Raw genomic sequence first — 27,942 nt, 5'->3', positions numbered from 1 at the left:
TGTTCAGTTGTTCAGTTGTATGTATTCAGTTGATGTACTTGTATTTTTAGGTATCGATGCAATTGGTATTTTTGATTTAAGTTACCTTCATGTCGAGAATTCACTTCTATTCAGTTTCTTATCTCCATTGATTTGGCCCACCAGAGGTAAATTGACCCATGAAGGTGGCGGGGGGAGCAGTTACCCCTGGACCAGCTATTTTTGGGTTATTGAGGTCCTAGAGTTATTTTTAAATGTGTTAATTTTTAACTTTTTTACTCATCTTTTTAAACCATATATTAGGATATGTCACGTAGAATATACCATATAAATTTGCTTAACCATTCGAATTCATACGTCTATTTAAAATCTCAGTATCTGTAAGTCGGCCTGACTAAATCTACCACTGATCTTATACACATATTAAATAAAAGAAAAATTAACTGAAAGTGAGGAGCGACATTAAAACTTAAAACAAACAGAAACTATTCCGTATACAAAAGAGGTCGACTCTTCGTCATAACGGTACTTTTTAAAACAATAAAAATTTAAGCGTAAAGAGCGAGGCGTCAAGGATGGGACAGCCCCTTTTACCGTACGTGAAAAATTCAAACAAAATTTGTATATTAATTTTGGCAGATTTATTCCGGTTATGAAGGGTTGCCCCCTCCTCAATACCTTGCTCTTTACGCCAAAGATGTTAGTAATTTTAAAAACGCTTCCTATTTTAATTAAACGGACCCATGTTTCAATTTTAGTAAACAGTCAAACTTTAGCGTAAATCGTAAGGTATTGAGGAGGGGGCAGCCTGTATTATATGGCATGATTTCTGTTCGTTTTTCAAATAATGCCAGTAAATCTTGCTCATCCTCTATTAAATATACTCTTTCCCCTCACGGAAGACTCCTCCGTGGAAATTTCATCCAACGTAAAGTGCACCCGCCCCGTCAAATTCCCTCCAGATATTTCCATCCTCGCTAAGAATCCCCCTCCCTGTAAAATTGCTTGTGGACGATTAACCCTGAAAAACTCTCCTTAGCATTCTTTCATTTGAATAAGACTTTAATCTCTATACGGTCTCTTGATCACTCCAGAAACGCCCCCTTCCATGGAAACTATTTCCCAGAAAACAAAAAATGTGGAACATAGACAAGAAAAAGGTAGAGGAAAAGAAAAAGACGAAAGGAGATTGGTTATTTTCTATGTTAATTTTGCTATTGTATCGGTGAGTGCAGTTGACAGTATTGTCCTGAAAAATTCACCAATACCTAATGCAGGGTTGCAAAACAGCAGCATGCAGAAGGATGGTTGAGTTAGGGACACCTGCCGAAAATCGGTCAGAGGAACAGACCCGGAAATTTGAGCGTTTATTTATTAAAATTTCTATTCCTGTGGAACAATTTCTTTATGTTCTTAAAATTTTGGCTTATATTTATCAATATGAGAATAACTTAAGGAATAATCCTTTATAATGTGTAGCAAAATCAATGCTCCAGAAGAAAAAAAAAATTACCATTGTTTATTAAAAATAGTGGTAGCCTATACAGAGCTTGACACACCAAAACTTTCTCCAATCTCCGCAAACTCAGGTCCTAAAATTGTTATCCGCACATCTATCACATCTAGCTCAAGTCCCCTTTTTTAGCAGCTTCTTCAGCACATGCCGCTTTCTCCTCAATCATTTTTCTCTTGTCTCTTCTTGCTCTTTGCTTGACAGCTTTGTCTTCCTCATTATACCGGAGCTGTAAATATTCTTTTTGATCAGGGCTCGATGAACTCAGGATAGCTGTTTTGGTATCTTTTCGTGCCCTTATATATTTCCAGCAGTTATCAGGTATCAACTCTTCTTTATTTCTGTTGTTGAATCTGATGGTTGTTGATGGTTGTTGATGGTTATCCAACACCATATTTCATGAGGTAGCCTTCCATCACCCATTCGCATCATGTGCCCCCAATACATCCATCGTCAGGGTGGGAACTGGCCGTTTAGTTGAATATATTTTTTTAGTTATAAATAAGTGTCAACTGTACTGACAACTACGTTGACTTCCAATTCTAAGTCCTGATTTATCACGATGGTATAAAGATGAACAAAAAAAATGTGAAAGGAGGGGGTGTGTTATCCCCCGCAATAAGCAAATACACCTCGAACACCAAAAAAGGGTACTAGAACTCACAATTGAAATTTAGAAGAGACCCTTTCTTTTGTTTCGACCAGCCATTGTGATCAGAGTTTAAGGTATGTATGAATATAGTCTGTGCATATTGTCTGTAAACCATGCTGGACTGTGTCTGATGGGGTCTAATGTGACTGTGTCTGACTGTGTCTGATGTGAATCTGATGGTTGTCTGATGGTTGTTGAATCTGTTTCGCCACCCCATGCTACGTTTTCTTGATTGAGGTCCAGATACGTTCTACATCTGTGACATCGTCAAGTTTTTTTAATGCTTCAAATCTGTTTTGCAAAGATATACAGAAATATCTGCGCGTATTCCGATCCTTCAGCTTGTCACTATGAAATTGTTTGGAAATCTTCTCGGATTTCTTTTTTTGAGCCTTCAGCTTAACTCGCATTTCAGATACCATGTGATCTGAGTTCACGTCCACTCCTCAAAAGCCACGAATATCAAGCAGGCTGCTTCTCGAACGTCTTGATATCAGGAAGTGATCGATTTGATTTCTCGTTCGACCATCTGGAGACATCTATGTGTATTTCTGAATTAGCTTGTGCTTGAACAAAGTACCGGCTATTATTGAATCGTTACTCGTTGCATATCCACAAGAAGTGCACTATTTTCGTTTATTTCTCCAATACCGTGACAGCTTAGCACCTTTGGACAGTACTGGTGATCCGTACCAACTTTGGCATTTAGATCATCAACGACACACGTTAAATGTAGCACGTTCAGCATGTTCTGCAGCATGTTCTCTGACGCTCAATCCTAATGAAATATGCCGAAGTATGATAAAAATATAATACCTTAGCAACAAATTTAGGCTATGTATTTGTAAATTAGGGGGGGGGGGTAAAGTATAGCGGGTTTACACGCCGAATGTGTTAGATACAATTATTCTGTATATTATGAAGTAAGAATTGTTTTTTAATTTCAGATTGTTCACATACTTTACCAACCCTTCACCCCGCACCCTCCAATATGCAAATATATAGGCAAATCGTATATTTTCAATCTATTCTGTCACTTGTCTTTGTCTTGTCTCATGTTAAGATGAAAGAAACTAAAGAAAAAAACGGTTTTTCAGTGCCTCAATGGATGAACAACTTGAGCAGTAGGGACTATATCGTACAAGTACCATTAATAGTTTTCTGTTTTCTAGCAAACACGCATGCGTGGCAAATTTAAATACAAATACTCATTTTAGTGGTAGATTCAAAATTTTACGGGGCTTTCCGCTAGAAAGTCCTGTTCTAGAATATTCATTCAATTTGTTTACCAGCAAATAAGTAAAATTACATTTCTTACTGCTGAGTCTGTACAATCTTAGACCTTTTCCGGCATAATTTCTAAAATATTCCAAAAAATTTCTTCTAAAGTGGAGCTACAAGGAATAATACATTTTTAGCGATATATTTCAAAGATTTCAACTGCTAAATTTTACGTTTGATTTTCCAGGGCAACAGAATGGTTAAGAGTTTGTGGTCGGGAAGATAATTTTAGATAGCCCGATTTTACTGCGAAGCGCCAAATGTCCTAATCAAATGTCATCACGTTATGGGATCGTTCAGATAAAACTGATTTTTACCTTTATTGTCCAAATAAACTCATTCTTTGTTTTTCTTTCTATTCTTAAGCAAATATTGTCTTTACCGTTTGCATTATAACAGCCATACCAATTATTTTCCTCTGCCACACGCGTGCCTACCCATAAAAATATCTAATGTCATTTATATATATATATATATATATATATATATATATATATATATATATATATATATATATATATATATATATATATGTATATATATATATATATATATATATATATATATATATATATATATATATATATATATATATATATATATATATATATATATATATATATATAGATTGTTTATATGTTCACCGGAGCAGTTGCATCTCATCCGGGCTTTGTCTTAAGGTAGAGATTAAATAAGAAAAAACAAGTGTTTTTAACTGAAAGTAAGGAGCGACATTAAAACTTAAATCGAACAGAACTTACTCCGTATATGAAAGAGACTTTTCTTCCTTAACCCCCTCTGTTTACGCTAAAGTTTGACTCTTTCTCTTAACTCTACTTTTTAAAGTAGTAATAAACTTTAGCGTAAACAGCGTATTAACTGTTTGATAGGAAATGATTCTATGGTTTATATTCATTAACAGTGGACAATGTGAGTACATGTTAAATTGGAATAGGTAAACTAGTAAAATAGGGCAGCTTAGGGGATACAGACAAAGCATTTATATTGTATCCTTTCGATGAAACATTGCGTGGTAACGAACTGTAAAGTAAGGAGCGATCCGGTTCAACAGTAACCAAAACTCTAAACACTGAGTTATGATACCAATAAAGCACATAAAGAATTATAGATTATGAACAAGCGTTCGATTATATTGATAGAAGAGCTTTACCAAAGGTTTTATCCTTGTATGGTATACCAGACAAATACATTAAAGTGATTAGTGCTATATACGAGAATAACACTGCTGTGGTTAAGGTAGGAAATGAGGCTAGCCGCTAGATTCGTATTAAATCAGGAGTTTAGCACGCTTGAAAATAAATGTTAAGAGGACTAAGTTACTAAGACTAGGAATAAGTGAAGATGAAAAGGTGACGTTGGGTAACGAAACGATTGATCAGGTGGACAGCATCACTTACCTTGGTACCGTTATTAGTAAAGACGGCGGGAGCAGTTAAGGTTCTAAAAGTGGAATAGCCAATGCTCAGGGTGTTTTTTCACAGTTAAAAAACAGTATGGAAGAATAGGAAGAGAGGTTTGCAATCCAAGATTAAAATATTGGAAGCTACAGTGATTACAGCGGTCAAAAATGGCTCTGAGGGATGGGCACTCTTAAAAGCGGATGAAGATTTGCTATATGTTTTCCAGGGAAACTGCATACGGATTGTTCTGGGTTCCCGACTGACTGACCATATTTCAAACTGTGGGCTGTATGGAAAGTGTGGTTCAATCACGCTTTCTAGTGTTATAATGAAAGAAAGGTTGAGATGGTTGAGATTGGTGCTGCGGTGAGTTGTTGGTGGTAGTAGTAGTAGTAGTAGTAGTATCAGAAGAAATGACTTATTATGCTGATTTCAAATGTATAAGTTTCTTTAAGTTTGGTTTTACCCATGAAAGGCTACGAGCCTGAAACAATTTGCCTGATTAAAAAAAAGCGGGAACACACCCCCTAAAGTTATAGGATCTTAATAAAAATCACACCGTCAGACTCAGCGTATCAGAAAACTATACTGTCTAGGTTCAAAGCTCCTATCAGCAAAATGTGGAATTTTGTATTTTTTGCCAGAAAAAAAAAATCATGGATGCGTGTTTATTTGTTTTTTTTTCCAAGGGGTGATCATGTCGACCCAGTGGGCCTGGAATATCAAAAGGGGGCTCATTCAAACGAAAATTAAAAGTTCTACTGCTAAAAATATTGGAGGGCAATTAGGCTCCCTCCCCTGTCCCTTTTTCCCATTTTCATTTGATCAAAATCTTGTAATAGCCATTTTGTTCATCATAGTTGAAAGGCCCAATAACTATGCCTTTAGATATAACATTACCCCTCCCCCAACAGATCCAGGGAAAAGGTCTTTAAGTTATAAAATTTGCCCATTGTCTACACATAGTATTTATTATTGGGAAGTATGTATACATTTTCAGGTGAGGGGAACGAAATTTCTGCTGGGGGTTTTTCTACGGGGGATTTTTCTATGGAGAGAGAAGTTTGCAGGGGGTGAACCTGTCAGAGAAATACTTGGGAATTTGCCAGAATTTCTGTACAAAATTCTTTTTATATTTCTTACTTTCTCTTTTCCGTCTCAATTCTACGCATGAAATCGTTAACGGTAATTGTCCAGGGTAAATTTTTACCGGGCTCGAACTGTCTAGATGATATTTCCTTGGGAGAGGATTTATCCGTTGAGGGTGCGCCAGATTTCCTGATATTATTTAAAAAATTACCAGAAATGAAATAAAAAAAAGTTTTTTCAACTGAAAGTAAGGAGCAACATTACAACGAGCAGAATTTATTGCGTATATGATGGGGATTGCTCCCTCCTCAGTACCTCGCTATTTACGCTAAAGTCTGAATTTTGTCCCAATTCCTTAAGAACGACTCCTGAAACACAAGGGTTGGTTAATTAAAACAATAAGAAGCTTTTTGAAAGTACTAAAAAACTTTAGCATAAAGAGTGAGGTGTTGAGGAGAGGGCAACCCCTTCATAAACGTAATAATTTCTGTTCGTTTTAATTTTTAATGCTGCTCCTTACTTTCAGCTGAAAAAAACTTACTTTTTATTTAATAATCCAACTGAGACAAAAAGAGAAGCAGAATGTTTTTGATTCGGATGAAAAAGAACATCAAAAGGATTTAAAGCATGTAGACACTTCATAGAACGGATAGAGGAGACAAACTACCTTTTCTTGATATCCTATGGATTAAAAGTGATTTCCATTTACTGTTCTCAGTATATAGAAAGCCTACACACAGTGATAGGTATTTAAACTTTCATTCGTGCCACCCTATTTCAGTGAAACGAGGTGTTGCGATTGCACTAGTGGATAAAGTTTTCAGAATTTCTTCCCAGGAGTTTTTAGGTTCTGAATTGTTGTATTTGAGGGATATTTTGTTTTGTAATAGTTACCTGATTAAAGTCATTGATAAAATACTAGAAAATAGACGCATTAAAAATAACAATGGGGTTATTGTAGTTACACAGTGTATAGAATTAAATATACTGAAAAGTTTCATTTCTTTGCCTTATGTACCTACTTTGGAGGAGATGCTTAAGCGAATTTTGCGTAAACATAATATTGATACTTGTTTCCAATCAGTGAGACCATTAGGTAGTTTTCTTAATTCTGGGAAGGATTTAACCCGGGGAGATTTAGTTAGTGGGGTGTATAAAATTCCGTGTTCTTGTGGGAAGTTTTATATTGGTAGAACTCACCAAAAATTTATTGAAAGATTTATTGAACATCGCAACTCAATAGAAAAAACTCTACCATTAAGAAAGCCTCCTGTAGCTTTTGTTTCGACTCTGGCTGAACATACATTCTTTCATCCTGAACATTTTATACAATTTGATGAGGCTATAGCTATTTCTAATGATAGGGGTTTTTCTCAATGGGCGAGGGAGGCTATAGAAATTAAAAAACATATGTTTGCTAATCCTTCAATAAATAGAGACACGGGGAATTTAAATATTGACCCAATTTATGATTGTCTTTTGAAAAATGAACCAATAATCAATAAGGGAATTAAAATTTTACACAATCACCAGGGGACAAGATTACCTACTAGACCAAAAAGAGTTGCTTCAATATTAGTTAACAAGAGGATTATTTCGCAACAGAATAGTAAACTTAGTTTCAATTTTCATAATTTTTCCTCAGTTGCTTTGATGTTCTCATTGAAGTAATTCTAATAGCTTCTTTTCCCTACGTGGACCAGTGGCGACAATTGTATTTAATATTATTGGTGGTGGTTTTATTTGTTTTTAGTTTAGTGTTTTTTCTTTTTATCGTGCGTTGAGGACGCATAGTTTGGATACAGACGAAATATCCGCGTTATTTTAGTCTTTCATCTCTTTTCTCTCTACTGGCCGCAGCCTCGTTTGAGTTTTTTTTTGTGGAGTTTTATCTCTCTTTGTTGTTTACATTCCTCCATGGAAAGATACCCCCACGTAACCCTTTCCCCTCCCCCAGAAAAATCTCCCTGAAAACGTCTGTATATTTCCAAATAACAAATACTAGGGTATATGTAAACAGTGGGCAAAGTTCACAACTTGCAGCCCTTCCCCCTGGGACTGTTTGGGATTAAGTCTTCCTCAAAGACATAGTTATTAGATATTTTGACTATACTGAAGAAAATGGACATCTCAAAATTTGATCCGGTGCTTTTGGGAAAAAATTAGTGTGAGAGGCCTAATTACCAACCAATTTTTTTTTGCCACTTAAAAATTGCACTATAAATTTTAATTTCCATCTGAGTGAGCCCTCTCATGAAATTCTAGGACCACTGGGTCGATACGATTACTCAACTTGAAAAAAAACACGCATCCGTGATCCTTCTTCTGGCAAAAAGTGCAAGATTCCACATTTGTGCAGATAGGAGCTTGAAACCTCTTCAGTAGGATTTTCTGATACTTCGAATCTAATGGTGTGACTTTCATTAAGTTTCTTTGCCTTTTAGGGGGAATTTCCCCCTTTCTATGAAAATAAGGCTACTTTTCTCAGGCTCGTAACTTTTGATGGGTAGGACTAAACTTGATGAAACGTATATATTTAAAATCAGCATAAAAATTTGAGGCTTTTCATGTATCTATTGGTATCAAAATTCTGTTTTTAGAGTGGCTACTTTTGAGCCTGGTCGCTCCTTACTTACAGTTACCACGAACTCTTGGATCGTTTGTTGCTGATTTCCCACTTTAAAAAAAAGTGTGGTGCGTCATATGCTTCACTTGTTGGAAAGGAATTTTTTTTTTAACCGAATGATCCTTACTAAACTGTACAATTCAACAGAATAACCACACGTCCTTTGCGCAACACCAGTTTGGAAGATTGTCACACAAACACATAACGTGAAATCCGTTCAGTATATTTCAAATTTTCGAAATATCTGCTTAATTTACCCTATCGTACCAGAAATCCAGCATTAATTGGCAAATATAAAACAGCCGACCTAGATATTGTAATGTAGAAACTTATTTGGAAACCAAGCCACAAAATAAGTTTTTGTCCATGGCACCCCTTTCTTATACAGTGGCGTTTAAAGTTCTATGCAAGTGAAAGTTGCTCAATGTTTAATAGATAAATGTTATTAATTGTTTTGATAGACGTTATGATCCGTTTTTTCATCTTTTTCTATATTGCACACTCCGTCTCTGTAAGCTTTTTGCAATGTTTGACGGATTAGAAAGGAATAAATAAATAACAAGGGAGCATAGGTTGAGACCTATGACCTAACCTGAATACAGTCAAGATAGACCTAGAGACAATTGGGAATAGTTCGAATAGAACGTTCTTTTTGGCGGAAAATTTTTTTTGGGTAATCCAAAGACAAAAATTCTAAAGTTTAGTATAAGCGCAAATTCATATAGATAAACAAAATATTTATTTAAACAGAAATAAATTTATTTTTGCCTTTAGCAGATGTCAGCTAAAAAATATTTAATTAAAAATATACAAAAACAGAAAAAAACCTCACGCAGAAAATATCTCGTGTTAGATTTACTAATAAGGTTTACATACATCGTAAGTTTGATGACATATTTTTATTACGGCTATTTCTTTCCTTTAAAAAATTCTGTAGGTTTTCCCATGCTAGAGTGTTCGTGAGGCAATCCTAAAATGTTGAATACTACACATAAAGATTCCAAAAAACGTATATCTGAAAAAAATTCATTATAATTTCTTACAGATATACGTTTTTACATATTTTATTACCAGACATGTAAAATAGTGGAAGAGGGAAGACCTCCACAGACCACCCCCCAATTCCAAGAAAATTCCAAATCATTACGATTTTCCATGCGTTCCAGTAATTTTGTGCAGTAAACCTGTTTTGGTGAATTGAAAAGTTTCAACTCATACCCCCATGTCAAAACTGTCTAATTCCTACATTTATGCCTTCCGCTGGAGGTTGAAGAATGTTGCTCTTCACAATTAGCCTATTATCATCCATAGTTTGATTATACTCACTAAACAGATAGTTCTTTTTACATATATCCCTGTGCAACACTTTCAAAAGTAATTTCTACAAACAGTAATAATTACTAGCAACATTAATAATCTCAACTACTATGCGAGCCCTATTGCAGCGATTTATTTGTTTCTGAATTATAGCGCTTACCTCTTCACTGATTATTTCTGGGTGCAGCCTCCTCAGAAGTATCAAAGCAAAGGCTTGTCGATCCTTCAAAAATACTCCTTGTATGACCTCAGCATATATGCAGTATGTTAATTTTGAAGTTATATCCTCTGTTTCTAAGTTGTCCTACAAAATAGTTTAATCAAGGAAAAAGCAAAAAGAGTAAAATCAATTTACGAGGCTCATGAATACATATAATACTCCAACTTCAGTTTTTATGCTGCATAGCTACCTTGTTTGATGTAAAAAAGCGCAATAGAAATTAAATTTGACTGACTGGACTGATCAAGTGGAATCAACCAGCCTGAAAAATATCTGAAAAATGTAGGAAAAATTAGGTTTTCATTTTTTTAAAAGAGAAATATCTCCCCTATTTTGCCCTTATTTTCAGTGTTTCCCCCTATTTTCTAAGCTGAGGCAAATTTTCTCAGGCTCGTAACTGTTGATGGGTAAGACTAACCTTGATAAAACTTATATATTTAAAATCTGCATTAAAATGCAATTCTTTTGATGTAACTATTGGTCTCGAAGTTCAATTTTTTAGAGTTCGGTTAATATTGAGCCGGGTTGTAGTTACCAATCTCAAACTATGTGAGAGCCAAAAAAGGAAATTGTTGAAAGAAAGTAAAACAAAAAGTAAAGGTAGTTTAGTAAATATAGTAGAAGCTTAATGAAAGTAAAAAATAAAACATGTCATGAATAAGAAAAAAAAAGAAAATACCCTACCTGGACGTAATTCAAAGAAGAAGAAGAAGAAAGGGTACAACTTTATTGAATCTTATCTTTTCCCAAGAAGGACATGTTGCCCTAAGGTTGGTATAAATAATTCCATACCAAATAGTCTGACCTAAAATGACATTTTTGACTTTTCCCATCCTCATGCGGGCTATTTTGAAAAAAAAACTAATTGTCTTACAGTCAAAGCCAACGATTAAATACATTCTTCTTTATGATACCTAATTGATTATCAATTCTTATGGAAAGGCTGTTTAAATGAAGGAAGACTGTAACAAGGAAGTTAAAGGTCTTCAGAATTTATTATTCAGAGGAAGATAAACTTGGGACTTGGGTAAAAATTAAAACCGAATTGTCAGGTTAAAAAAAAAAAAAAATGAAACACAATTTAGTACTATTTATGGATCCTTGGTCTTCCATGGAGAGTGGGAAGCATATAGCGGGTTTGAGTCCCAACGAGGGTGGTCTGGTCAATGCACTTGTTTTATAGCTGCTTGATAAGAATTTGATAATCTTGGAAAACAAGATTATCGAAGAAACTGGAGCTTTAGTTGTTCTAGAGGGAGTAGCAAAAACTTTTTTATTTATTTTGAAAGCTCTTACAAAAAAGGTAGTAGCTTGTTGGGAACAGCAAGGTGTAGTAAAAAAAATTACACATGGTAATTTTTCCCAAAAAAAATTTACAGCAAGCACAACCACAAAAAAATATAGGAGTTTTGTTTTATAATGTGAGTTTGTTTCTTATTTATTTTATTGTTTATATTTTTTTTGTGGTGTTTTATTTGTCGTGGCATTTTATTTATGATGTCTTAAAAAAAGTATTAAATTGTCGTTTGTAATTTTCTTCTTTTTTTCCGCTGAGAAAAGCTCCCGGACGTGGGGCCGAAATATTCGGAGTATTTTTATTTTTAGTTAAAGTGTAGTTTATATATTTTATTTTTGTTCACTGCCTTATAGAAATTAAACCCGTTTTTTCTTCAATCAATTTTTCGCTCTGCTCCTTATGCTTAAAGCTTTTCCTAAATCCTTAAGAATAGTTAATTGAATAGAATTTCGATAACCTCTATACAAAGCTTATATCTAGCATTAATACTTCTTAAAGTTTCATTTTATTAATATTTGGCTAATTCATGTTTCCGTAAATACTGGTAGGTACAACTAAAACCTCAAATCTTCCTCTAAAAGGGGGCACCCATTCTAATTTAATAAAAATAGAATGGTCGCAGAATCATGATTTCTTAAGAATAAAAACCCCTTTCTTTTGTAATGACCACACCCTTAGAGATCTATGAACTCAGCTAATAACAAATATATAAGGTGATCATTACCGAATCCAAGTTAGTCTTAAACAGTCTTTATTTCATATTAATGCTCTAAATAAGGACCAATGAAGACTTTCGTAAGTTATTTGAATTAAACTTTCGACTTCATAAGAACTGATCACTGCATAATAATCGTCCCGTGGAATGTCATCCCAGCAGAGGTAATCATGTAAATCGTTTTCTGGAGGTGTTGAATAGGAGATATACTAGATAGCTCAAAAATAAGAGTGAGGTAGCTACAAGGACTAGCGGCATATCACCACCTGTGATGGAGCAGCGAAGACTGTAATAAGTAAAAAAGGAGACAAATCGAGTTTATATTAATTAATGAAAGAATAACTACACTTTCAATTTAAGCAATATTTTTACTAAAAAGTTGGACTGAATATTGAATTGTTATTATAAAAATGATTTTACTAAAATATTAGTAAATAGTCAAACATTTATTTGATACTTTTTAATGAGGCGTTGTTTTCTAGGATAGAAGTGAAAAGGTTTTAAAAGGCATTTAATCTAAATATTCTTGGGTTGGGCTAATATTAACACAATTTTATGCTATTGAATAGACAGACATTCCATGCCGAAAAAAAGATTTAGAAAAAGGCATTCTTTGACTAAGAATAATGATTGGGATAGTACAATCAGACGACAATGAACTGTATGTAAAAAGCGGCCGATGCCTCTAGTGCTCGAGCTTTAAAAAAAAAGATTTTTCATAGCATTATATGCCTCAAGGTTCATTAGGGTTACAGCGATTTTACGAAGGTCATTATCAGAAATTCTGATGATTCAAGAAAATTAACCTACTTTTGAAAAAGGATAAGATATCCCAACAAGGAAGGTTGAAAATTATAATGAAAATTATGCCATAAAATTCAGCATGTTCAAAAAGGCTTTTACGGAAGTTTCGAGCTCCTATATAAAAAACGAAGAGTATTTTCTGAAGAAATTTCAACACGGATAGACTAGGCGTTTTTTTTTATTAATTCTTTTCCCCAGTAAGATTACCTCAAACAAGTGATTGAAGAGTTTTTGGAGGGGAATAAGTTGAATAAAATTCAATGTATTAGTGCCCTCTCTAAGTAACAAAAGAGAGTGTGCCATGGTGAAGTTCCGGTTTCTGTCACTTATGCCGCTAAAAGTAGAATGTAGCCCAATTTGGGCCAATATAGACGGGTCAATATATTGGCCAATACGGGCCAATAAAGTCAATATATTCTTCGCAAGAATCTTGGTTTAGATCTAAAATATATTTAAATCACCTGATATTTCCAAAGGCCACCTAAATAACCGGTGGCATATTTGTCTTATAAATACATTTAGGCAAGATTAAAGAAGATAATTTACATCAAGACTTTGAATGAACTTTGTCATTGAACTCTCTCCGAAAAAAAATGTTGTGAATAATCCGGAAGTTCATTATTTTTTGAATGATCTGAAAGTAAATTATTTTGTTTTGTATAAATATGTTAGTTTCAATTTTAATAATTTAGTATATCTACTGATGACGATCGCTACATACGTGATCGAAATATTTAGACTTTTGTACCTGTTTTTGCTATCTAAATAAATGGATTTATCACCATTTGAATGTTTATTTGTTCAGAATGGGAGGAAAACTTAAATATAAAATTTACTAGAGGTTGCGTCGTCTCACCACTATTTTTAGATTCTACATAAACAGTAAAGCCAATAAAGTAACGCTAAATGAAAATACTCTGCTCTGCTATTATCACTGAAAAAATTAAATCCCCCCCCCCGAGACTTTGAAAATAAATTCTTTCCCCCTAGATTTTGAAAAATACATTTTTCTCAAATATATTTTATTCAAATAAATTTTATTGCGCAAGTTTATCCAAATGTAAGGTTAGAGTTACTAGATTTTGATAGGTACTTTGATAAGTTTACTGTGTATGTAGTATCCAGCAACACAAAGATACAGTAACGCCAATGAAACCTTAAACGGTAATTGAAAACGGAGGCATAAATCACCTTTAATTCCAATTAAATAGCTCTTTTAATATTAAACCACTCTTTGGGGAGGTTCAAGGTTCAATCGGGTTTAATTAAAAAAAGGAAATAACTAAACTTAAAGTACACTGCTCTGTGACGAAACTCACGTTGAGACCCATAAGCATAAAAGATTCTTCACTAACACGCAGTACGGCTTGGGTCGTTTCCGCAGTACGGGAAACAACCCAGATGATAAATGGGCCCCTTGGTTTTTACTCCCAACCCTTGCCATTGGATCGAATCCTAAAACATAAAAGTAACTCTGTAAAGTTCTAATAATGAATTAAATATACAATGAATTCATGACACTAACCCCACATAAGACTGCTTGGCCTGTAAAGGAAGGGAAAGACATGTGATTCATATTGTTGTCACTTTGAGTGTTTTATTTTGAGGGGGGGGGGTACAAAAAATTAAAAAAGCTTTGGTTTGTTTTTAGCTGCTCTGATTTTATTGTTTCGTTGTACATATAGTACCTTTTTGGGAATTTAACTCAAAACTAAATAAAAAAAAGATTCTAGGGATTACCAGATGAGATCATAAGAAATAAAAAAGGGGATATCAGCAGTGGGTCATTTCTTTTTCGTTTTATTTTTCGGTTCCTTTTATTTTTCGGTTCATTTCACCTAGTTCTGCATTCTACAAGCTCTTTCTGTTCAAGCGTTTCTATTTTAAGCGACCATTTGCTAGTTGGGTCACAGCCAAATTTTCGATTCTTCTCTCTAGAAAGGTCATACAGAAATGGGCACATGCGGGATATACAGATAATTAATTTTCATTTTAATGTGTTCATTTATTTTTTCGTCATCTTTTGCAGCTATGAGATATATGCTGTATGACTTAGCTACATTCGAATTATTCAGTAGCCTTTGGTACATACTTGGGAAACTGAAGTTAAAACCAAAAAAATACAGCAATTTCAGCTGCAAAACAAGAGTAGTTAAAATTGTATTAATTAAAATTTATTTTATTATTTATTCTAATCAATTCGAAAAAAATTGTTTTGTCAAAACAGGTAGAAAATTTAGTAAATTCCAATATATTGTTTCAACTACAGTAATTCTAAGTGCAGTGTTTTTAAGACTTCTTCTTCAAGGTTAAGTGTCACTTAGGTTAAGCCTGAGGTTAAGCTTAAGCCTTAGGTTAAGTCTAAGGTTAAGCCTCACCGTACGCCTGCTGTAGACTCCCTTCGATGTTTATAAAATTTCCATTGTTTGCTTATTAACAAATTATTTATTATATGCTAGATGGTTGAAGCAGCATGTAAAGGCGGGGATCCTAAAATCAAAAAGCAGGAATAATTTATTTTGCAGATTCAAGCTAGTTTTTCAGATTAACTTTTAAGATTCTAGCAGCATGGGGTTCAATTTTCACATCTATAAACTATAAAGTTGAGGTAAATTTGGTATAGCATGTGTACCCATTGTGCTTTTTTGTATAAAAGAACTGTTTAGCAACTTGCATCCCATTATTCAGTCTGGTCGAATTGGAATATGATAAAATAAAAAAAAGTGATAGCCTTTCTTACAGCAACTTAATAAACACCAATTCATTGGCAAAAAAGATGCCTTTTCAGCCTTAAGTGGAGGGAAATTCTCAGAATGATAAAGCCGCAACAACCCAAAATTACTAAATTTCTTTGTTTCAGGTAATTCTTCTTTCAATACTATCTTTTGGACTACCAAAAAGTACTACTTCAAAATGGACACAGACTGAAAATCAATGGCAAAACAGCATAACATCGTCGGATGAAGACCTTGCTAGACAGTATCAAGCCCAAGATAACTCAGGTCAAATAGCTTTTGGTTATTCTCATCCAGGACAGGCTCATTCTGTTCTTCGAGATTCACAGGGGAATGTAAAAGGGAGCTATGCTTATGTTGATCCCGATGGTAATCATGTACAGGTTAATTATGTAGCAGATTCGAATGGCTTCCGAGTATTAGATAATAATATGCCCCAGCACTCTGTCACAGTAAGCGATGCGAATGACCAAATTTTGCTTCAGGTTGAAGACACTCTTGAAGTTAAGGAAGCTAAAAGACAACACTTTGCTGCAGTGGCGGCAGCTCGTGATAGAGCAGCGCAGAAAAAATCATTTGAAGAAGACAACTTCAAAAATAATTTTCCTTCTTCTGAACATTCTGTGGAAAACCTGCCAGAAGTAAAAGTAGCAAAAGCAGCCTACATTGCAGCAATAAATGCTGCAAAGGCAAGGACAACGCGACCAAGAAATTCTTTCAGACGACCTGCGGTTTCAAGAACTTTTTCTTCATTTCCACACTCAGAAGAAATTGAAGAGGTAAAAGCTTCCCATTTCCCTGTTTTGTCAAAAGCTACACCACGTTTAAACACTAATTTCAATGAAATATTTACAAGAAATAGCTTCATATCTAATGCTAATACTGATTCCCAAAATTTCCCTGCAGATACATCATTTATAGCCACAGATTTAACAGGATCACCTCTACCAGTAGAAGATACTCCCGAAGTAAAGGCGGCAAAATTGGAACATTTTGCTGCAGTAGCAGCAGCAAAAGCACGCAACTTAGCTGTGAATGACTTTATTAGAAATAAAAGAGCTGTATTTTCACGTAGCACCGATAATGAGCTAGTCTTCCCCAGACCCAATTCGTTCTTCAGAGCAACATCAGCTCAATCAGTGCCTGTTTTGATCTTATAGCCCGTGTTTTATAATGTACTGCTACTGTCTGTCATAGTTCATGCAAACTATGTTGAATGGGAGTTCATCTAGTGTTCATATTTATAAATTTAATTTATAACATGCCTTTAAAAAATAAATATTTAAATCTTTATCAGGATATAGTACCAATTTCTTTTTCTTAATTTTCTAGTCTTATCACTTTACTTGTCAGTTTAGTCTAGTTTATTTGATTTGAATAGAATAGTTCTAATTATATACAAAATTGGAAAAAGACCAAGGGTTTTGTAAAATACAACAGAACCAAGATAAGAAAATCAAATATTTCCATATCACTCACAGTGTTCGATTTCAGCGGTGAAACACCCATCAAAATTTATTAAAATGAAGAATAAAGAAAAGGGGAAGAAGGAGAAGCAAAGAAAACCCAAAACATAAATATTGATATACCCATTTATACCCATTTCTAGATATACCCATTTCTTGGAAAAGACTGAAAACACTTCTTTGAAAAACTAAAGAAGATTTCAGTAACAAACAAAATGTTGTAAACTTACAAACGTGAAAAGACTGTCAAAGCAGGACATTCATGACTTAACTATATCAATGCTAGTCTCTGAAAAAGGACTTACTGTTAGTTAATTTCTACTTTCAAATAAACATGAAAGAGTGTCCGTCTTATTTTTGTTTGACCAGCTTTACTTTTTATTTTGAAAAAAATAAAACCTTTTAACCCTTTAAAAATAAGCAGTCAATGGAGTAATATTTAGATAAAGGATCAAAAAGAATTGCACTTTAAATAAAACGAGAATAGCTTTTTATAATTATATAAAGAGTATCCAATATAATTTCTTTCAAAGAGCCACAAAAAGAATAAAAAAGTGAGTCTAAATCAGATTAATTTTCAAAAATACCACGCGAATCTAAGAAGCTGATCATTAAATTCTAAAGACGAAAAACTAGCTCCCTGGTGCCTCCTAGGTAAGGAGTCAGAAAAATCATGCAAGGAAAACAAGGTAAATAGAAGATGACTTCTGGTCACACAACTTAATATTGCAGTCGCCCAGAATGACAAGTTCACATGAATCTTGATGAATTGGTTCGAGAACCTCATCAAGAATCCGAAGGAAAGATCCAACAGACCCACGTGGAGACCAGTCTATATTACCAACGATCAGAGGTTTTTTTTTGTTTTATTATTAATAAACATGGATCTCAATAAACGGGCCATGCGCGTGTCGTGACGGTAGCCACTTCAAAAGCGCAGTCAAAAATTTTTCTGATAGTAGCACTGAAAATTGTTATGTTTTGGCAGCAATATTTTTTGGCGTATTTTTTGACGTCCTGGCAACAATAGTCTTTGATAGTAAATTTTGTTGTCAATGCAATCATATGAGATTCGGTCGAATTTGTTCATTTATAGCTGTCAATTAAAAAAAAAAATCCGAAAAAGAAGCTTTTCAAAGAAAAGTGCTGGACATGGTTACCTTAAAATTCGAAGAAATTAGAACCTATAATAACTCAAAATCAAACCGACCAGAAATTAATATTAAAGAATAAATGAAACCTATGATTTTGGAATTTAAATCCGAAAGCTCTACCTTAATATCATTAGCCTATTTGGACACCCAAGATCAAACAGGCTACCTTTCCCAATAGCAAAACCTATATTTAAACAATGAGCAGTTTTCATGGCTTACAGTCCAGGCCCCAAGAGCCTTGAGGGCATTGTGATCCCTATTGGCATAATGAATGGACATTTCAACTATTCTATTCAAAATAGCTGCCTAAAAGTTCTTTTGGATTTCCTGGAGAGGAGAACAACAAAAAGGCTGTTGAATTGGGCTGGTGGCCTTCCAATCATTTTTATTCTTAGATAAGGCACTATAGCGCTAATTTTCAGACGAAATGGCCTCCTAAGAGGTCTCTGCGACAATTTTCGCCACAAGAAAAGCTGAAAACCTTTTGTATGGAATCTGATTCCACTACTAATGTTACAAGAACAACTACGGCTTCTACTGCTGCTACTGCTTCTACTACTACTACTACTACTACTACTACTACTATTGCTACTGCTACTGCTACTGCTAATGCTGCTGCTGCTACTTCTACTACTACTACTACTACTACTACCACAATTAAGGATAAGGGTGATAATTCAAATTTCTCAAGGCCTGTTAAGAATTATGTCGAAGTAAATCATATATATCCTGAGTGACTTCTAACTACTAGAATAATTCCTCTATTTAAAGGAGGACACAAGAATGATGGAATGATGGACATCAGAGATTTTAGTAGAAAATCTCTTAAAATGGCGGAAGAAATGTTTCCGTCATTCTAGAGAATTCATTCCGCCATTCTCTCGCCATAAGAGAATTCTTAAAATGTTTGGCTGTCTAGTTGATTATTCACACAATGCAAAAAACTGTATATGATTAAAGACTGATATATACCCTCTCTTTAGTATGTAGGTTATTCGAGAAAGTTCATAATACTAAAGAATCTGAACTATTGGACAGTAGGTTGTTTTTTCATCCTAAACAGAGAAATTTCGAAAAATTTGCGGTAACGAACTGTAAATGAGGAGTAACTCACTCACTTGTAACAGAAAATCTAAAAAAGCACAATTTCTACAAATATATCAAGTGAATCTGATTTTTCTGATGATTCTGAATATAGAAAGTTATTTACCGGCATGAATATATTAAAGTTATTATACCCGCAAAAAGCAAAAAGCTTCAAAAAATCTTTTTAACTTTCGAAAAAGGGAGAAACACTCCTGAAAAGTCAAAGCATGTTAATGAAAATCACACCATTATGTTCTGCAGGTCATGAAAATCTACAGTAGAGGTTTTTAAGCTGCTGTCGACAAAATTTGGATTTTTATTTTGCCAGAAGAAATATCACAGATATTCGTTAATTTGTTGTTTTTATTTCCCAGGGGTTATCGTACCAAGCCAATTAAGCAAGGGGCCACATTAAAACTTAAAACCAATACAGATTACTCCATATGTAAGGGGTCGCTATCCCTCTCTTCAATATCGAACTCCTTACGCATTAAGTTTGACATTTTTTCTCAATTCTTTAAGAACGATTTCTGAAACACAAAGATTCCTAGATGGAATTTCATATTCGAAATTTTGTTTGTTAGCTGTTGTTTGTTCTGCTGATGACAGCACACTTAGCACTTCGGAAAATTGTGAATATGAGCTTCGATTAAATTTGGAAAATTTACAAGAGAGAGTAACTTTATGGCTTGATGCTAATTATCTTGCCCTAAGTTTTTCTAACTCCAGTTTTATTTTTATTTTCGCATGTTTCTCAGATTTATCCTCAGCTATCAGAAATTCATCAGCCAAATGGGATAATTTATAGATCTAGAAATCGATATGTTCGATTTTTGGACATTCTTGCTAATGAAAATTTGTCTTTCAAACGTCACACTGATTTGATTAAAATGAAGATGTGCAGGAGTCTCGCATAAAGAGCGGAGTATTTATCTTCTGCTAAATACCTCGCTCTTTATGCTAAAGTATTTTTAGAACCCCTCATATGCGTAATAATCTCTGTTCGTTTTAAGTTTTAATGCTACTCCTTACTTTCAATTGTAAAAACTTTCTCATGTTTATATTTTCATTGTTTTTTTTAATACTAATACTACAAAGTCTTGCGCCGTTTTCATTGAATTTCTCTTCCCCCATGAAATATTCCTCCAAGGAAAGATCCTCCCAAATAGCCCCCTCCCCTTGACCCCAAACCCAAACCAAAAAAAACCTGAAAACGTCGGTACACTTCCCAATAACCATTACTGTATGTAAACATTAGTCAAAGTTTGTAACTTGCAGCCCCTCCCCCAGGGACTGTGGGGGAGTAAGTCATCTCGAAAGACATGGTTATTACAGTTTTCGACTACGCGGAACAAAATGGTTATCTCAAAATTTTGATCCGTTGACTTTGGGAAAAAAGAGCGTGGGAGGGGGCCTAAGAGCCCTCTGATTTTTTGGTCACTTAAAACGGGCACTAGAACATTTTTATTTCCGTTAGAATGAGCCGTCTTGCAACACTCTAGGACCACAGGGTCGATACGATGACTCCTGGAAAAAACAACAACAAAAAAACAAACAAATAAACACGCACCCGTGATCTATATATATATATATATATATATAATTAAAAAATAAATAGATAAAATCAAACAGTTTGTGGTAACGAACTGTAGTAAGGAGCGACCCGGCTCAATAGTAAAGGAAACTCTAAAAAAATGAAGCTTCGATGCTAAAAGATATATCAAAAGAATTGGATTTTTATGCTGATTTTAAATATATAAGTTTCATCAAATTTAATGTTTGTCATCAAAAGTTACGAGCCTGAGAAAATTTGCCTTATTTTGGAAAATAGGAGGAAACGCCCCCTAAAAGTCATAGGATCTTAACAAAAATCACAACATCGCATTTAGCGTATCAGAGAACCCTATAGAAAAAATTTCAAGGTCCAATCTATATATATATATATATATATATATATATATATATATGTATATATATATATATATATATATATATATATATATATATATATATATATATATATATATATATATATATATATATATATATATATATATATATATATATATATACATATATATACATATATATATATATATATATATATATATATATATATATATATATATATATATATATATATATATATATATATATACACATATATATATATATATACATATATATCACATACATATACATCTACATATATATACTACATATATACATACATATATATCATATACATACACATCACATATATATATCACATATATATAAATATATATATATATATATATATATATACATATATATATATATATATATATATATATATATATATATATATATATATATATATATATATATATATATATATATATATATATATATATATAGAGAAATCATGAAAAGAGAAATCACCAATGAAACAGCACAAACACATAAAAAAAGGAGACAGAAGGAAAAAAGGAAGACTGTTTTCCTAAATTAGTGATTACTATAGACCAGCACTTGAATGAGGCCTTAAACCTGTATATATATATATATATATATATATATATATATATATATATATATATATATATATATATATATATATATATATATATATATATATATATTATATGTGTTTATGTGCTAAACCGAGATAAAGTTGCAGGAAAAGATATAGATGAAAATGAAAAAGTTTGTGATACCTTGGATGTGAAGGAAGATTTGTTTAGTGAGGAAGAATTAGCGACAGTACTAGAAGGATTAAAAAATAATAAGGCCCCAGGTGCTGATAGTATGATTAATGAGTTCCTTAAATATGGTGGCTCTGAGGTTAGGAATAAGCTACTGAAGATTGTGAACATGATTTTTGAAAAAGGGGAAGTACCCAATGATTTTAGGAAAACCTTAATTAAACCACTGTATAAGAAAGGTGACAAGAGTGAATGTCGGAATTATCGAGGCATTAGTCTGGTCTCTGTAGGTAGCAAATTACTGAGTAATATGATACTTTTTAGACTGAGACATGCTGTAGATAAAGTTTTAAGGGAAGAACAATGCGGTTTTAGAAAAGGTAGAGGATGTGTCGACCATGTTTTCACTCTTAGGTTAATAATTGAGAAGTCCCTTCGTTGTCAAACACCTTTGGTCCTTAGTTTTATCGATTATGAGCAAGCTTTCGATTCTGTTGATAGAACAGCGTTAACAAAGGTCTTATCGTTATATGGTATACCAGAAAAATACATTAAAGTGATTTGCGCTATGTACGAGAATAATACTGCTGCGGTTAAGGTAGGAAATGAGGTTAGCAACTGGTTTTGTATTAAATCAGGAGTTAAGCAGGGTTGTGTTCTATCCCCCTTTATATGGATCATTTTGATGGACTTCCTCTTAAGGAGCACAGGAAAGGCAATTGGAGACCATGGAATCAAATGGGGAGGAAGAACGCTCCTGGACTTAGATTATGCTGATGATTTAAGCATATTAGATGAAAGTGTGAGCAAAATGAATGAATTTTTAGAGGTTTTACGAGTTCAGGGTGCTAAAATAGGCTTGAAAATTAATGTTAAGAAGACTAAGTCACTAAGGTTAGGAATAAGTGAAGATGAACAGGTGACCTTAGGTAACGAAAAGATTGATCAGGTTGGGAGCTTCAGTTACCTTGGTAGTATTATTAGTAAAGATGGTGGGAGCAGTGAAGATGTTAAAAGTAGAATAGCTAAAGCTCAGGGTGTTTTTTCACAGTTAAAAAAAGTTTGGAAGAATAGAAAGATAAGCCTACAAACCAAGATTAGAATATTGGAAGCTACAGTGATGACAGTGGTCAAATATGGCTCTGAAGCATGGACACTCCGAAAAGCAGATGAAAATTTACTAGATGTTTTCCAGAGAAATTGCCTACGGATTGTTCTGGGTACCCGGCTGACTGACCGTATTTCAAACAGTAGGTTGTACGAAAAGTGTGGTTCAATCCCGCTTTCTGGGGCTATAATGAAAGAAAGGTTGAGATGGCTAGGCCACGTTCTACGGATGAAGGATGACAGATTACCGAAGATTGTCCTTTTTTGCCAACCGTCTGGGGCTACACGGAAAGCAGGTCGTCCTTGTCTGGGTTGGGAGGATGTCATAAATAAGGATTTAAAGGAAATGGGAACTTCCTGGGAGGGTGTAAAGAGGGAGGCTTTAAATAGATTAGGTTGGAGGAGGAGCGTGCGTAGCTGTGTTGGCCTCAGGCGGCTTGGTGCTGCAGTGAGTTATTAGTAGTAGTAGTAGTATATATATATATATATATATATATATATATATATATATATATATATATATATATATATATATATATATGTATATATATATATATATATATATATATATATATATATATATATATATATATATACACACACATATATATATATATATATATATATATATACATATATATATATATATATACATATATATATATATATATATATATATATATATATATATATATATATATATATATATATATATATATATATATATATATATATATATATATATATATATATATATATACATATATATATATATATATATATATATATATATATATATATATATATATATATATATATATATATATATATATATATATATATATATATATATATATATATATATATATATATTGGGAATTCCCATGGGGGGGAATGCCAGCCAATTTATAGCTGACTTGTTTTTAAGTCAACTAGAATATAAACATATGATGGATAAGAATAATCCAAATAATTTAAAACATGTTTTGTCAAATAATAAAAGATATTTGGATGATATTTTGGTCTTAAATTGTAAGGATTTCATTGATATTTCTAAAAATATATATCCATCAGAGTTTATTCTTGAACCTAGTCATGGCGCTGGTCATGAAGATCATTTCTTAGATTTAAATATTAATATTTGTGATAATAATAAATTAAGTTTTAAAATGTATAATAAAACGGATGATTTTGATTTTGAAGTGATTAGTTTCCCATTCCCTGAAAGTAATATACACTCAAATATCACATATTGAGCGTTTTTCTCACAGTTACTTCGTTATGCAAGGATTTGTAGTAATTATATTGATTTTAAAAATAGATGTAAAATCTTAAGCCAAAAATTGATATCAAGAGGTTTTTCTGCAAATAAATTAACTAGGCAATTTTAAAAAATTTAGTTTTCATTATAACGAACTTTTAAATAAATATCAAAAGAATTATCTAGAAATACTTAAAGAAATTTTCAACTAATTTCGGAGGTTCGAGAAATGATGTTGCAGAGCCATTTATTTTGAATTGTGTTTCTAATTTAGCGGATTTTTTTTAAAAATTAGCCACATGGTAAAGATGAATTCTATAATTGTTTAGTTCATTCAGGTTTTTTGCAATGTGTTAATATTTGTGATTTGGTAAAATTTATTATATTTAGTTTACATATTGTTGCTAAAAAGAGGGACATACTAACAGGATAAGTTTGTTTTGGTGTTACTTGGTTGTTTTACATTTGCTGTTGTTTTTTTTTCTTTCATAGGCATGTATTTTGGGGGTGATACCTGACACGGGGATGCCATGGATATTCTGTGGTAGCCACAACACTTGGCTGGGTAAAGAATTTAAAGTGGCGAAACCCTATGGGCCAGTGTATTCTCCTGATGAGCCCTTGTGTTGGGTTGTTGCCTCTGAATTATTTGTCTTTATTATTTTTTCTATTGTTTGGTAAGTGACGACTTATACTTATTTACGACATGACTGCCTGTCCATGGATTATTCTTTATGGTTGATTGTGTATGGCTATGCTGTTTGACCTATGTGATTGTACGGATGAGTAGGGTTAAGGCCTCATTCAAGTGCTGGTCTATATTAATCACTAATTTAGGAAAACAGTCTTCCTTTTCTCCTCCTGTCTCTCTTTTTTTTTTTTTTTTTTTTTTTTTTTTTTTTTTTTTTTTTTTTTTTTTTTTTTTGTGTGTGTTTGTGCTGTTGCATTGGTGATTTCTCTTTTCATGATATATATATGTCTATTCAATTTAAAAATCTGATTAATGAATTTAGCCTATTCAATCTATTTAGCTTTGTTTTCTATAGTCTTATTTTATTTATATTTTCTTTTCTTCTCCTTTTTGCTCTTCTCTCTGTGAGTAAGTGAATATTTTTTGTTTTTATTTATTCCCCTTCTTGAGAGGCCAAAGAGCCTTTGGGGGAATAGTAAAATGTAATAATGTGCATTTCATGATGAATAAATCTTATCTTATATGAAAGTATTGGCTCCAGCATAATCTCAGATAGAATACATTATAGCAGGGACATGAAAGACATATTAACCTAACCCAAGGACGAAGATGTTACACTAGTCCAAATATCAGCTGAAACTTGATACAGCTTTTAAATCTTTAAAGGATAATCAGCTTTCTAAAAATTGTGCTCAGTACTAAGTAAAGTGCCATAATTCTTCAAAATTTCTCGAATATTACTTCTTTAAATAACGTTATTAGCACGTTGAAACACTACTTTAGTTTAAATCTACTTTTAAATTATTTCAAAAAGCTAAGCAACTTGTTAAAAAAACAAAAATAAAAAGTGATACAGATTTCGCAATCTATATTCGTGGTAACGAACTGTAGTAAGGGAGCGATCCGGCTCAATAGTAAACGAAACTCTAAAAACGGAACTTTGATGCTAAAATATACATCAAAAGAATCAAATTTTCATGCTGATTTTAAATATATAAGTTTCATCAAATTTAGTCTTTGTCATCAAAAGTTACGAGCCTGAAAAAATTTGCCTTATTTTAGAAAATAGGGGAAAACACCCCCTAAAAGTTACATAATCTTAACGAAAATCACACAATCGTATTCGGCGTATCAGAAAACCCTATAGCAAAATTTTCAAGCTCCTATCTACAAAAATGTGGAATTTCGTATTTTTTGCCAGAAGACAAATCACGGGTGCGTGTTTATTTGTTTGTTTGTTTGTTCTTTTTCTTTTCCCCAGGGGTCATCGTATCGACCAAGTGGTCCTAGAATGTCGCAAGAGGGCTCATTCTAACGGAAATGAAAAGTTCTAGTGCCCTTTTTAAGCGACCAAAAAAATTGGAGGGCACCTAGACCCCCTCCCACGCTCATTTTTTCTCCAAAGTCAACAGATCAAAATTTTGAGATAGCCATTTTGTTCCATATAGTCAAAAACCATAATAACTATGTCTTTGGGAATGACTTACTCCTCCACAGTCCCTGGGGAAGGGGCTACAACTCACAAACTACGACCAGTGTTTACATATAATAATGGTTATTGGGAAGTGTACAGTCGTTTTCAGGGGATTTTTTTTTGGTTTTGAGGGTGGGGTTGAGGGGAGGGGGCTATGTGGGAGGATCTTTCCTTGGAGAAATATGTCATGGGGGAACAGAAATTCAATGAAAAGGGCGCAGGATTTTCTAAAATTACTATAAAAAAAAAACAATAAAAAAATAAACATGGAAAAGTTTATTCAATTGAAAGTAAAGAGTAGCACTGGAACTTAAAACGAACAGAGATTATTACGCATATGAGGCGTTCTAAAAATACTTTAGCATAAAGAGCGAGGTATCTAGGAGGAGATAAACACCTCGCTCTTTATGCTATAGTATTTTTAGTAATTTCAACTATTTATTCTACGGCCTTTCTGATTCAGGGGTCATTCTTAAAGAATTGGGACAAAACTTACGATTTAGTGTAAAAAACGAGGTATTAACGAGGGTACAAACCCCATCATATACATAATAAAAATTAAAGAATATAAAAGTTTGTTACGTAAGTTAATTCTTAAGTTACGTATATTTTTTACTTGCCTTTTTATGGAACCGAAAAATTGCATGGCAACTAGGCCTCCTTCCCCATCCCTTATTTATTAAAATCGTGTGATAAAAAAGCCAAAAAAAGAATTAATATGCAAATTTCATTTTAATAATTTATGTGTGGAGAGCCAAAATCAAACTTGTATTAATTCAAAAACGTTCAGAAATTACATAAAAAAACTAGTTTTTTTAACTGAAAGTAAGGAGCGACATTAAAACTTAAAACGAACAGAAATTACTCCGTATATGAAATGGGTTGTCCTCTCCGCAATCCCTCGCTCTTTACGCTGGCTTTGCCACAATTCTACTTTTTAAAACAATTAAAAGCTTTAGCGTAAAGAGCGAGGGATTGCGGAGGGGACAACCCATTTCATATACGGAGTAATTTCTGTTCGTTTTAAGTTTTAATGTCGCTCCTTACTTTCAGTTAAAAAAAACTGTTTTTTTATGTAATGTAGTGAAAAGGACAGAAACAAGTAGAAGATAATGTCAAGTCCATAGTAGCTGATTAAATTCCAAAATATTTTTAGGGGTATCCAAAATTTTTGCATGCACCATTAAATAGTGGATTTTGCCCCGTAATCTCAGAAAGCAATTTTGCTTTAGAAATTACCGATGGCGCTTAGCTGCTGGTGTTGGCGCGCCAAATTCTTTGCGGTGTAAATCCTGGAGTAAACCCAAGTTGTGATAGAAAAAATATTATCAAAAAAGCAAACGGAAAAGGCAAGTCTAGCAGACGAA

General features: G+C 33.2%; 2 protein-coding genes across 2 annotated transcripts in view; one reads left to right on the top strand and one right to left on the bottom strand.

Moving 5' to 3' along the window:
- Positions 1–27,942, bottom strand: part of LOC136030708 (cytoplasmic dynein 2 heavy chain 1-like) — a 575,385-nt gene that overhangs the window by 109,994 nt on the left and 437,449 nt on the right. The window contains exon 61 of the mRNA XM_065709779.1: positions 10,039–10,182. Coding sequence (XP_065565851.1) covers positions 10,039–10,182 — 144 coding nt within the window. The remainder of the gene's footprint in view (positions 1–10,038; positions 10,183–27,942) is intronic.
- LOC136030517 (uncharacterized) lies at positions 12,097–16,942 on the top strand. The gene is made up of 2 exons (XM_065709546.1): positions 12,097–12,190; positions 15,775–16,942. The coding sequence occupies exons 1-2, from the start codon at positions 12,179–12,181 to the stop codon at positions 16,807–16,809; spliced, it is 1,047 nt and encodes a 348-aa protein (XP_065565618.1). The 5' UTR covers positions 12,097–12,178; the 3' UTR covers positions 16,810–16,942.

Source organism: Artemia franciscana, chromosome 8 (genome assembly GCF_032884065.1).
Source record: "Artemia franciscana chromosome 8, ASM3288406v1, whole genome shotgun sequence".
NCBI lineage: Eukaryota > Metazoa > Arthropoda > Branchiopoda > Anostraca > Artemiidae > Artemia > Artemia franciscana.
This window is presented reverse-complemented; position numbering and strand designations above follow the sequence as displayed.